Source organism: Chrysochloris asiatica, unplaced genomic scaffold, assembly GCF_000296735.1.
Source record: "Chrysochloris asiatica unplaced genomic scaffold, ChrAsi1.0 scaffold00156, whole genome shotgun sequence".
Classification (NCBI taxonomy): domain Eukaryota; kingdom Metazoa; phylum Chordata; class Mammalia; order Afrosoricida; family Chrysochloridae; genus Chrysochloris; species Chrysochloris asiatica.
The window spans coordinates 7,675,397-7,688,869 of record NW_006408674.1 but is presented as its reverse complement, the minus strand read 5'-3'; the positions used below and the strand labels follow the sequence as shown (position 1 = coordinate 7,688,869).

Below are 13,473 nucleotides of genomic sequence, written 5' to 3'. Positions count from 1 at the left end.
GGAAACAGGAAGCACAAGTGAGGCCTATAAATCACAGGCCAGATAGCCGCTTCCGCCTGGCCTGGGAAGTGCGAGCCAACTCGAGCGCGTCACAGCGGCCCCTGGCGGAGCGGGGCGGCAGTGTAGGCGGGGGGCAGCCCGCCATCCGTCGGCCCTAGCCTCGCCTCGCCCCTCCGGCAGGCGGGGCGCAGGTACGTCCCGCCCCGGAAAGCGGGACTCCTCCATTTCCGCTCCCCGCCCAGCCAGAAGAGTTGCCTTGGGTCAGCTACCTGGAGTCATGGCTTCTGAACCCTTACCTCTGGATTAATGTAGTTTGGATTAGGAAGAGTGTATCGCATCTCTGGCACACGCTAGGTTCCGCACACACCGGGGATGGAGAGGTCAAGTTCTTGGGAAAGCAAAGAAAGGAAGGCGAGCCGGGACTATGAAAATATGAAGCAGGGGGTGGCGCCCCACTAATATTCAGTCTTTGGGATAGAGACTTGTCTTGGTAAACTACTAGGACCTTAGCACGCTTCTTCCGGGTCTTTGCTCAAACGTCACTTTATCCGAGGGGCTCTCTCGCCAACTTGTATCAATTAGTACCGTGGCTCCATTCTCTGTTCTAGTAAATGCTTGGCGCCGAGGGTTATGCGTCCTGTAAGGTCCACGGGAGAAAGATGAGGCTGGCCGCTCCCCTATAGCGATCTAGTCTCAGAAAACTTACCGAGCGGTTACGAGTGAGGCTGCTAACCTTATGGTCAGCAGTTCAAAACTACCAGCAGCTCTGCGGGAGAAAGATGAGGCTTTCCGCTCCCATAAAGAGTTAAAGCTTTGGAAACCCTATGCAGGGTCGCTATGCGTTGGAAACGACTCCATGGTAAACCACCACCAGGTCGCTGTGGGTTTGGTTTTTGGTAGCACTTGTCACATGACCTAGTCTTCCCAACTGGGGATGAACTCCCACCATTTGAGTGGATGAAAGGCCCAGTTCATCCTTAGAGCTCCCAACAAGTCAAGGTGCTTTTCCACTCACAGCTGTCTCCAGGCTGGTCCTACCATTTTGTTGCTAAATGCCGTTCTGTATAAGGTTTCCGAGAAGCAGCTGGCGAGTTTGAAGGCTCGACCTCACAAATCAAAGCGACCTTGTGCTCTAGTGCTTATTCTACAGGGCCACACTCAACCCAAAATTAGGTTCTTCCAGTGGCCTCATCCGCCAAATCTGGTCCCTGGGCTAAGCCAAGAGTGGGCTGGCCAGGTGGGTAGGAGTTACAGGTTGTGCCTCATCCCTCAACTCTGCGCAGCCTGTCCTAGCCAGACTCACTCTTAGGGACTGGAGAGGGTAAGTCTGTGGTTCAAACCCACTAGCTGCTCTTGGAAACCGTATACAAGGTCACTATGAGAACACTCAGCAGCACATAACCAGGATTAAGAAGCCGGTTCCGTAAAGTATTGGACACAGAGGCCTTTCTGGGACAGAAGAAGAAACTAAGAGGAGCAGGGGAGGGTGAGGGGCTCAGGAGTTACAAGAGCTTATTTTACATCAAGATTTCAGATCAAGCTGCTGCCAGGCCCCAAGGGAAAAGTCAGGCCCCCTCACTACTGCTTGAGGGGATTCTACCCTCCACAATGGTCAGTTCTTACACTAAGAGTTATAGAGAAGGGTTACTTCTGTATGTAGGGGGTTCCCTCTATCTCAGACCAAAGGCCCGGGTCCATCTTACCTGGAAAAGAAAAATCAGACCCTTTCACAAAAACACTTGAGTGATGGGCTTTCTGAGGTAAAATAGCAAATAAATAAACTACTTCTACTCCGAATGGAATTGGGACGACACAGATGAATCCTAGAGGATGAGAACTCTCCCAAGCAAGAAGGAACAGGCCCGAGTCTTACAGGAGACGCTGAGAACAAGTGGGTCCTGCTGAATGAAGCCTCACCTCCAACATTCACCCAAGGTGGGTCTGGAGGCTATGAGAGGACCCCAAGAAGCTGAAGAATGAGGGCTGTTTGTACTTGGGCTACAAGCCCCCACCTGCTGGAGCATGTCTCCCACATGGCTGTACTGTCATCCTGGGGTAGAATCCCACCACAGATAATCCAAGGAATCAAGAGTTCTTATTATAGAATCCTGTTACCCTACTGTCCACTTCCCCCACACCTTGGACACAGACACCAAACCAGAACTCTGCTGCACGTGTTTATTATGTGCCAAAAAAACCTACTCCACACACCTGTAGGAGAGTGCAGTCTTGCCTGCATATACTACAATGAGGTAGAGACTTCACACACAGCTTCACAAAACCCACAGAGTAGCTGGGATATGCAACAATGCAACGTCAGTTCAGCAGGGGGGGAGGGGGGTATGACACTGGTTCTTTGGCACACAGCTTCCCAAAGAGGGGCAAGTAGTTTAAAAAAAGAGAAAAAAAGAAGTCAAGTTTTCAAATTCCAGTAGCATTTCAGTCGACTGCAACTGTTGTTTCATACATTTTTCAAATGAAAGCAATAAGGGAAGGGTACTTGCCCCCTCTAAGTAAAAGGGCTCCTGTGAGCCTTCATCTGCCCCCACCAAAAAGCAGCCCTTTTTAGCTCTGTTACAAAAAGAAAAAAGTCCTGTGACTTTGTGATTAAAAATGTCTACCAACCCTCCCCTGATATAAGTGCAACTTAAGAAGGTGCAGTAAACGGTTTAAAACTAGATACCGCAGCCGTTCAGACACCGTTCATCCGGTCCAGTTTCAAATTAAAAAAAAAAAAAAAAAAATCCTTTTTTTTTTCTTGGTTGCAAATGCCTTGATTTGCAACTGTGAGAAACGGTGACCAGCAGTCCCCCAGACACAAATTTGCTATAATGTTAAAAGCTGCCAGGAAAGAAAAAAATCTCTTGTTCCAAACGACTTAAAAACTGTTTTAAGGAGTGTAAAAAGGAACCGGTAAAAACCCTCGAGCGTAAAATATGAAATATGATTTTGGTTTAAATGAAGAGCAAAGTCTCCTTATTGTTTACAGTAAAAAACACCAGCTGAACACTCAGTTTATGCCGTTCAGGTGGGGGTAAATAAATGGAAAGGCACTGTATGGCAACTGCAAGAATGAGACCAATGAGACCTGCGCGGCATCACCATCAGTATTGCAAGGAATGTAAAAAAGCGCTTTTAATAAATAAACCTAGATGTAGGCATCCGTGTCAACACCTTCTGGACACGTAGTTCTTTTTTTGCTTTTCATTGGCAAAATGAGGAACTAAAATCTGGGAAAACTGCAGAGTCGCTTGGAGGGTGAGCCAGAGGGGTCTTCCCCTGGCACATCCCCCTGAAAACAAAACCCGACAAAACTCATTGTGCAGTAATTAGTGCAGAAACAAAGACAGATTCAGCAAGTGCAAAGGTGACTACAATTTTCCCTTGTCCTCGGGAAGCCAGCTCCCTGGCCACCAGTGGCGGGGTGGTGCAGGCTGCTGCCTGAAGGGCCAGCCTTGGGCGCCACAGGCCAGGACCAGCTCTTCTAGCTGGAGTCTCGGTTCTTCTGGTTCCTCATCAGTGGGCTGTGGTGGCGCAGGCCCTCCAGGCTGTGTCTCCAGTGCCAGCAGCTCCGACAGAAGTACTTGAAGCAGACCTGGGGTCAGGGAGAAAAGGAGACACCATGCCTGTGTCAGCAGCAGCCATCAACTCCTTGCTGTACTTGGAGAGGAGATGGAGGATTCCCTATGGTCTGTGCGGTATCATGGCAAATCCATTGTCCATGTTTCTGTGGGGGCCTTGACTTAGTCAAGCATGTTGGACTCCTACTATGTACTCCTTCCCTCTAAACACCACAGCTACTCTCTCTTTCTGCCCTGGCCTCCCTTCTAACTGCCTATACAGCAGAGGTGGGGAACATCCAGCCCACAGGCCATAAGGCCCTTGAAATCACTCGGTCTGGCCCTCTCAAGGCAACTGCAGTTCCAGCCATCACATCGTTGTTAAGTGCTGACAAGTTGGTTCCAACTCACAATGACCCTGTATAGGGTTTCCGAGGAGCAGCTGGGGGTTTTGAAGCGCTGGCCTTGCAGTCCAGCTCATTACTCCGCAGTGGAACACCATGACTCCTAGTCATCACGTTAGTGGTGCATTACGTATTTGAGCCAAAATAGCAGGCTAATTTTTAAGCTGATAACTTTGTATGGCCCGTGCATGATTTGTTCCTCACCCCAAGCCTACAAAATGGGTGTATCCACATGACTGCTAACAGGCAGAACTTCTAAAGACACTGAATACAGATTCAAATGTTTAGCAACAGGCCCTCCTATTCAGACTGACTGAGGAGAGGTGACTGGGTTTGTATTCCCATCTCAGTTCTACTTCTTGTTAGCTGTGTAGCCTCAGACAAGCCATGCGCCTCTGAGAAATTACCTGAAAGTGGGAGTCATCTGTAAGACTGTTGTTAGTGCAGTTCAGTGGATGCCGACTCATAGCGACCCTGTACAGGGTTTCCGAGGAGTGGCTGGTGGGTTTAAACCACTGACCTTGTGGTTAGCACTATGCTTATCCTATAGTGCCACACTAGGACTCCATCTGTACAATATTAACTCACCAAAGTCTACCATCAGAGGGGATACTTGTTCTCAGGTTTTATTCAATAACCCAGACTTTTCTTCAAGTCCTCATTTTGAAACTTAGTTTAATTACTAACCCAAAGATTGTAAACCTAAAGTAATAGCACCAATGCAAAAAATCCAACCATGGATTGATTGATAGTACGGAAGCCTCCAGCTTCTTCCCCTAACACTCTCCCTTCAAAATGTGGTACAGATTAGCAACATCAGCAACACTTACTTGGGAACTTGTTAGGCACAGACTCATGGAGCCCCAACCCAAACCTACTGAAAAGAATCTAAATTTAAACAAGACCCTTGGGTGATTTTTATGTACTTTAGTTTGGGAAGTAATGCCCATTAACACTCTCAGATCTATGTCCCACCACCCAGAAACATTCCACAAAAAGCTGCCCTGCTGGTTTCTGCCTGTTTCTGGCAGCTGGAGGTAAGGTCTAGGTACAGTATATCACAGCAGTCCAGAGATTGAGCGATAAAGAAGGCGGTCCTTTGGGCAGGAGAAAAAAAATCAGCCTAGCAGGCAAAAGATCTATACCAGCAGAAACTCACCCAGGCATCTATCATCTGCCATACTGCGCATCAACATCCCAATTTTGGGTCAAGCTATTTATAGTGTGTCCCTAGTCTGATCATCACCAAACATTACTGCTGCCTCCTCTATGCTCTCAGACAGCAAGTTACTTTCATTGTTGGCAGGACCTTCACAGACAGCCCATGTGCCCAAGACGCACCTGATCCCGACAGAAGAAAGGACCAGGCTGAGAGCTGCAGATGTGACACAGAGAGTCTTCTAGGTAGGGGTCAATCTGAACCTGCACAAAAGCAAAATAAGAGAATGAGGAGATGGTTCTTCTCTCAATGAGGCCAAGAGGCTAGACGCAGGACTGCATGATTGGGCTGCACACAGAAATGCAGGCTGTTTGCCTTTTTAAAGGATGCCTAGAAAATTATGGGACAAGGGCACAATAGGGATCCTAAAGGACAGACTCGCACAGAGGCAAGCTGGTCACTTCTGGGATGTGAGCAACCACACCCTTTACTGGTTGGTGCTCCCAGTAAACTGCACTCCAGCCTCTGTCACCTAGCAATAGGTAAGCAGCAGAGCATGTGGAAAGGGCTAGAGAATGGGAAATCAGGCTAGCTCACAATGTCGAGCAAATACCACAGTAAGGGAAGGCACTCCACAGTCCTCAGAGCTTCTACAGCACAGGCTCACACTCCTAAACCCTAATCATGCTGAGTCTCAATACCTTCAGCTCACTCCCTTGAGCAGAGCCAGTGTGGGCCCAACTTTTAGTCTCAGGTCTGCCCTGGCTGTAATTGGAACTGGCCCCTCTCAGATGCCCCCAGAGTAAGGGCACAGACCAGCGACTCACCTTCTTGGTAAACTTGGTGGTTTTGATCTCCACAAAAGCTGCACTGACTGCTTTCAGGTAACTGCGTTGGTTGTTGAAAGTCACACGACCAGACCCTAGGAGCAACAGACACACTTTACCTTCCAGCCAAGTTCTCCAAATGCCACTTGGCAAACATGTTTCTAGACCAGTGCAGTCTGATAAAAATGAGCTACTTACAGAACTTTAAATTTTCTCATAGTTAACAATAAAGTAAATAAGAAATCAGTATATCTAAGTTTAATAATATGACTCCTCTAGTGCAGACACATACACAGTTCAAGTTGGGTTCAGAGATTCGGAGTAGAATCTGAACAAATACAGCCTGAACACCTCTCTACAAGGATAGGCCTGGAAGGACTCAGAGATCTAGCTGGGGAGCCAGAAAAACTCCAGCCTGCCAAGTGCCGCCTCCGTCCCTGCAGCCTCTGAAGTCCCTGTTCTCAATGTGCGGTGCAGCACTGATGAGCACACGGTGCTCCTTCCTGGCCAGATTCAGTGTGGGTGGGCAGACGAAGCTTTGGGGAGGTGGGTTAGCTATGTCTTGATTAGAAAGCATAGGCTCTGCAGCACCTCCAATCCCTACCACTGTGACTATTTCCCATGACATGGAAAATCATCTCCTTTGTTAGAGTCCATACAGGTCAGGAAGAGGCACTGAACAAAACCCAGTGGTTAGGCCCATGGACTCTGGTAAGCTGGAAGAGCAATGGCTGTGACTACAAACTCGCTTGAGTCACTCTGAGCCCTCCAGGAGCTTGTAAGACTGAAAAAAAAAAGTTTTTAAAGAACTATGAATAAAGGAAACCAGGCAAGGTCAAGAGTGCTGCCTTTTAATGACTTACCTATTGTCTGACCCAAACTGTGAACTTGGGAGTTTCTAACCAAGGTTTCTGCCTAGCTCATCTCCTGTGATCACCTCCTATAGTCCTCTATTACTTGGGGGGGCAATATGGAGGGGTTACTGCTGGTGACTAGTCCAGGAAAAGTGTTATGCTGCTGGTATATGCTGATCAGCAAACCTGGGTCAGGTCTCTCTCCTCACTCCCATGGGAATTACCACAACCCTGGTCTACATCCCAGGGGCCATCAAGCCTTCCAACACAAAAGTGGGACACTTACCAATGGGATACTTGTGCTTATCTGTGTCAATCCCAGCATACACCACTCCACCAAATAGGTCATTCAAGATGGCCGCCAGAGCCTCAGCATTAAGCATTCCGTGCAGTGCGCCAACAAACACCGTCCTGCTGGGGTCAAGTCTCTGAGATGGACTCCGGACAAAATTGCTGTCAGCCAAGACCCAGGGGATTACCTGTACCTGAAAACCATCAAAAGGTACATCAGCGCTGCCACAGATACAGAGGCTCGTATATGGTAAATCACATGCTCTGGAAATACTAAAGCTGAGGCTGTTGAGCCAGTGTAGTGGGAAAGATGGGGTTACCACCTGTCTCAGACACACTGGTGAACTGTAAGCCACCTTTTTTCACCCCAACCCAGCTAGCATTGAACTTTACTGAGGGTCCAAGTATCCAGAATAGTCAAAGTAAGCGGTAGATCAGCACTCTCTCATCTTGGAGAACAAGCAAAAAAGTACCAAACTGTCATATCCAGGAACCTAACCCTCTGTCCCAAGTTCCAACTGTGTGGTGCTATCAAAGGGTCTTGGACAATGATGAACAAAGACCATGAGGAAGGGTTCTAAGAAAAATTAAAGGAGAAGAGCTTGAAGGAACAGTAGGGATGTTGACGATGCCTGCATGATAGTTACTGGCCCAGTGCAGGAGTAATGGGGAATTAGAAATGGAGGACGGAAAGCTGTGCACAGAACATCACTGAAATCTTGCAGAGCTGAGATCCACTAGGGCAGAAGGTTGGCCATGTCCTTTGCCCATGACTCCTGAACCTGGAAAAAAATATCTGGCACAGTAAGCAGACTTTACAAGCAAATAATAGGTGACCAGTAAATATTTAGAAGATTAATACATGAGGATTTAAAAAAAAGTCTTGAAGTAGGAAAAGTTCTGAGGCAGAAACCAGTAAGCACAAGAAAGCAGCAGTGTGAAGGATGGGAGATTAAGGCCTAGAGAAGACTGATGTCCGGAGCAAAGTATGAGCTAAGACCAAGGAGATACTTTAATTGAATAGCCTGCAAATTCAGACTGCTTGAGCCTGGTGGGTAAACAACAAAAAATCCAGACTGATGGGTTCTCAGCCTAGATGGCCTTGAGATGGTAAGGCATGGCGGAAGTTATCAGCAGAGCCAATGGCACCCAAAGATGTCAAAGTACACAGCTGAGTTTGGGACTAAAGGACATCCCAAAAGATACCCAAAGGAAGTAGAGGCTCAGGTAGGTAGGTTATGAGGCTAGAGAGGTGAATCTGGGTCTGAAGACCAATAGAGGGAATAATTTATCTGAAATGAAATTTATCAAAGGAAATGAAGGGGGAGGCAAGTATTAACTATACTGTGGTGGAGGGAGACAAAAGACATAAGAAAAGCAATGAATCAAATAAAATTTAAATCACTGCAAGGTGCTGAGGAGAGAATGGAACTTCATCAGCCAAATATGATAATCCTAATTTGCTGATTCTGTCCTCACTGAAATAGAAAGTAATAATACCAAACCAGATGTTTAGGGTAATAATTATCACATTCCAATACATTTTCAAAGGTATCAGCAGGAGCACTGACAAAGGTCAAGGGGTCTAGGGTATGGATGTGGTAGCCTCTCTCTGGGAAGGGGGGCAGGGAAGGAACAGCATGTTAACTAAAGCCTCAGAGAGCTCCATGATGCAAAGGAAAAGAGATGGGAAAGCCATGGATCACCAAGGACACCAAGAAGCTTAACCTAATTCTCCTTTCACTAAGACAGAACATGACCCAACAACAGAAAACCATAAAACAAAAAGCAAACTTCATTACATAGATTCTTTCATTTTAAATCCAGTGTGACTATCCCAATCAAGCATGCATTTTAACTCCCTGTTTTATAGATATGAAGTAAAGTTTCAGAGATGTTAAATATCTGGTCCAATGTTACATTAGTGATGCTGTCTGGAATTAGATTTTTAAAATCACAAAACTGACTCCTTAAGCTCAAAATGTCCTTTTGCCAGTAATTTAACACCACCCACTAGGGCTCAGGAATCTACAATGAGGTCCTCAGGTAAGAAAATTCCATGCTACCAAGGACACATTAGGCTGGCACGAGGACAAGCGTTAAGGAGAGAGAATCACATAGAGAAATTGGCATAACTAGCAAAGCCCTGTGTGAGAATGAGAGTGATCTTGGGGGGCTAGAGGGGAATTTATATACTACAGACAAGGAGGTCAGAAGGTACAGCCTGAAGGAAGTTCTAGGGAGAAACTGCTTTAGATTTTATTAGTACATTCAAGTAGAGAAAGTTGCTGCTTTTAATTGAATCTTATAAGCAGAGATTTCAGGCAGAAGCAGTAGCTGGAAGAGAAGGGTTGAAGGATAATTTGAGCTCCATGGGCAAAGCATGCACACACACACCACTGAGGCCCAAGGGTTCATTTGTTTTTTGATGTAATTAGGAGGGTTTTGTCTGAATTATGGGGCAATAAGAGCAATGTTCTTTTCTCGGCAGGAATTTATTATTTTAATAAAAATATCCCTGTAGTTATAATCAACATACCTGCAAGGCTACAACTCTATGTTACCTAAGATAGTTCCAGGCAGAACTGTCATTTTTATCCAATTACAATGATACTTTGAGTCACGTGGTTCCCCTCTGCACATGTTATAAACACATGCTGTTTTTGTTGCTGCTAGTGTTTTCTATAGTTCCTGATTTTGTCAAAATTTCTCACGTTTTAATGACAATATTGTGGTACATAGTATTTATGAACCTGTAACTTTTTTTTTTTTTAATGAAGCAGTAATTAAATGAAAAAGAGAATTTAAAATGCAATTAACAGCTTTACTTTTTACAAATTATGGTCTGGTATGGGAGGAAGCCCCCAGGGATGGGGAGGACACCCACCCTAGTGACCTCACTGACAGGAATACTTCTCATCAGCAGCTGAGGATCTACCCACCCCAAGGAAGTCCTGTGCCTCACATGCCAGTCACCCTGCACAGAGAGAAGCCACAAGAACTCACCTCCTTGCAGCGCATCCTTCGGCTGGACATCTTGAAATAATATTCACTCAGGCCATCTGGGCTCAGCGGGTCATGAGAGCAAGCCTGTAGCAAGGCTCGGACAGACTTCTCTAGTTCAAAGACCAGATACACATACCCTATTCCCAATGAAAGAAGAAAGCACATTAACAGTCCTTCATGTAGTGAGTCATCAGCCTTGACTTTGAAGAGTTTCCTCTAGAGAAGAATCCTCATATATAAGACTCATTTTTGTCCTACTCCTGAAAAGTCTTGAATGGAAGCACTTTTTATGTCAGATATCCAGAACAAGGGAGTTCTTCCTTACTCTACTGAGGGACGGGATTGGCAAGTTGGGATAGAGGATTCCACCACTACTATACAGACGCTTTCTGCTCCTGTAAAGATTTACAGTCCTGGAAACCCTGTACAGGGTCACTATGAGTCGGAATCAACTCCACGGCACATAACAACAATACAACTCTGCATCCCAGAATGCAAAGTATGTTTAGGTCAGCAGAGCCAGACTTTACTGGGGACAAGAATGATAGCAGGTCTACAGCCAATCTGCCAGGGTACGGAAGTATTACTTTAAAAGCCTAGTTAAGCCACTGGTTCAGTTCATGGGAACATTTTCAGTGAAGATGGGACAGTGTGAAAATAGCACCTGCGTTCCTTTCTACAGGGAAGGGATCTCATTTCAGACCAGTGAAAAATCAGATGCTTGGTCTGCATTCCTGCCAACTCCAAAGGGATCTCAAAATTAGGTCATAAGCAAAAACTAAACAGAAAAAGCACGCAAGGGAAAGATGTCCAAATGCCTCATTTTGGGAACAAAAGACTTGTCACAGGGTTGAGGTATGAAGGGAAGTGCATAAGGTAGGGAGGGTTTTAGAGGTAGCTCCCACTATAGTATAAATTCGGACAGATGGACTATTAGCTCAGAAGAAACAGAAGGGTGTGTTAGTTTGATGAGAAAAAGTGCAGGCTTCTGAAAGGTATGTGCCTTCGAGTGCCCATACCATGTTACCAGCATGCAGCTGTGACATCCCAGACCCTCTCAGTGTAATTATGTACTAAGGAGGGGGAAAAAAAAATTCCTACCATGTCTTTATTACCTTTAGGCATATTACCTTTGGGAGGACACCGGGGATGCTTGCCATCCTTACCAGGCCACTCCACACTCAAAGAGCCAAAAACACGGAAGGTGTTAACCAATCCAGCTGCAAAGAGACAGAAAAGAATGGTTCGGAAAGGTACAAGTTTAAGATCACCAGCATTCTCATCCCCCTGACAAATGACTCAGAATTAACTACGGATCTCAGGAGACAAGTGCAAGCATCAATAGGAGCATTGTAGGAATCTACCAAATGCACTTCTCCCCTCAGCTGCTCCTCTACCAGCCTGTGCGCAGGCCGAGGTCAGCCTCTAGCACTCCAAGTTTCGTGACACTGAAGGACATGCTCCAGCTTCAACTCTTGTAGCAGGAATCTCACCTTCCGTAATATCCCAGGGAACACCTCCTAGAAACACTTTGCAAGAGTAGATAGGGTTCTTGTAGTTCCGGGGAGGAAGCTGGCCGCTCCAGGTACAAGTGGCTTCATTCACAGCTTGGTAGAAGACAGAGAAATAGAGGTCAGAGAATCAACAGTCACTACCTTTCCCTAAGGTGAGCTTGTCCAGGAAGAACTAGTCTGAGATCACAATAATAATCCAAGTGCCTGGGAGAATGTCACACTATCCCAACAGGCAAGAAATCTTAGGGATCACCAACTTCATCAGCCAAATATGATAATCCGAATTTGCTAATTCTGTCCTCACTGAAATAGAAAGTAATAATACCAAACCAGATGTTTAGGGTAATAATTATCACATTCCAATACATTTTCAAATATTATCATAGTTGATAAGCTAAACACAAAAAATAGTTTATAGCTGTTAATTATAACCTGAATTAATTTAAATGTACAATTACTTGAAAATAACCAGAGCAGTTTGCTACATCACGTCATATAGGTTAATTCTTTACTGGCCCAAGCAGGCCTTCTCCCCGACTACATGAATGAGGGAACATGCTTACTGTCTTGGCTCTGAACTCCGCCATCACTGAAATGAGAACATCGCCAATAAAACCACCACAGCAACCCAACAAGACAAAAATGTTTCCTACATCATTGCCAGAGATGTTCTTATAGTACCTGAAGAGAAATGGTATTCCTGGGTGCCAAATTTACAGTATCATGGATTTGCCTCCAACCCCCCTTATTACCTTTATGAGAATTTATAGCTAAGTTAAAATAGGTGCATATGTGTCTTATTTAGATTTACTTAAGAGTAGGAGGCTGTCTCCTTCCAAAAATATTCGCAGTCTCAGTCTCAGAAGCCCTACTCTGTTCCACAGAGTCACCATGAATCAGAAGTGACTAGATGGTAGGAGGATTGGGGACTTTTAGTGGAAGAAAAGACTTAAAGCCTCTTCAATGACTTTAAAACTGCAGTCCATCAAGTGAAGGTGATTATGATGAAAAATTTGTTGAGAGTAGGGGTTGGTTCAAGGAGTCTTGGTAGCATAGTGGGTTACAGGTTGGATTGCTAATCACAGGTCAGCAGTCGGAATCCATCAAACATTCAGTGAGAGAAAGATGAAAAATTTTCTTGTCTGATGAATATTTTCAGCCTTGGAAACCCTACAGGTTTCCTATGAGTAGAAACTGACTCCATGGCATACAGCCACTACCACAACCAGGGACTGGTTCACTAATTTCAAAGTGAGGAGGACAAACTTACGTACTATTAAAGGGCAAATACAAGTTGTCCATGAATTGGATTGTTCGTAACCTCTGACTGCCAGTACAGAGTTCCTCTTTGGCCTGCCCCTTGTAACTTGTAGGGGTCTCTCTGATCTTGTGACCATTTCAACCTTCTATCAGCGTTTACTTCTGTCCTTACCCCCAGTCTATTCCTTTTCAGCTCTGAGACTGACCTTAATGGGGACTGGCTGATCCTTGCCCATTCTACCCTCCTCCACTAGCACTGAAGCACACAGCCAATAGAATGAACTATCATTTTCATTCAAGACAAGGATCTGGAAGGTCTTTGCTACAGCAAGAAACTGGGTACTGTCAAGCAGTATTTTGCAAACAGAATCAGAAGTTGATATAACAGCCTTACCCAAAATCATGGTAATGTTTCTCAAGACAATAGCACTAGAGACAGTACAAAGATGGCAAGACCATTAGTGAACAAGGGTAGCTGTATTAGGAAGGCCCTATTCTGTGAGTCCATAGGCCTACAGGGAAGCCCAGTTAATACCACTATTATTCAAATTTATGCACCAACCACTAAAGCCAGTGAGGATGAAATAGAAGAATTCTA

The 13,473-nt window shown here is 45.5% G+C and overlaps 1 protein-coding gene across 3 annotated transcripts in view; it reads right to left on the bottom strand.

Moving 5' to 3' along the window:
• Window positions 1-2,758: 2,758 nt before the first annotated feature.
• Window positions 2,759-13,473, bottom strand: part of CPEB1 (cytoplasmic polyadenylation element binding protein 1) — a 126,693-nt gene continuing 115,978 nt past the window's right edge. Inside the window, exons 6-12 of one of the 3 annotated variants that reach the window (XM_006870934.1) lie at window positions 11,595-11,708; window positions 11,217-11,321; window positions 10,102-10,238; window positions 7,091-7,289; window positions 5,951-6,045; window positions 5,306-5,386; window positions 2,759-3,595 (exon numbers count right to left, since the gene is read on the bottom strand). In XM_006870934.1, coding sequence (XP_006870996.1) covers window positions 3,485-3,595; window positions 5,306-5,386; window positions 5,951-6,045; window positions 7,091-7,289; window positions 10,102-10,238; window positions 11,217-11,321; window positions 11,595-11,708 — 842 coding nt within the window. In that variant the 3' untranslated portion in view covers window positions 2,759-3,484. The remainder of the gene's footprint in view (window positions 3,596-5,305; window positions 5,387-5,950; window positions 6,046-7,090; window positions 7,290-10,101; window positions 10,239-11,216; window positions 11,322-11,594; window positions 11,709-13,473) is intronic. The other 2 variants (XM_006870933.1, XM_006870935.1) reach the window with 2 other exon arrangements.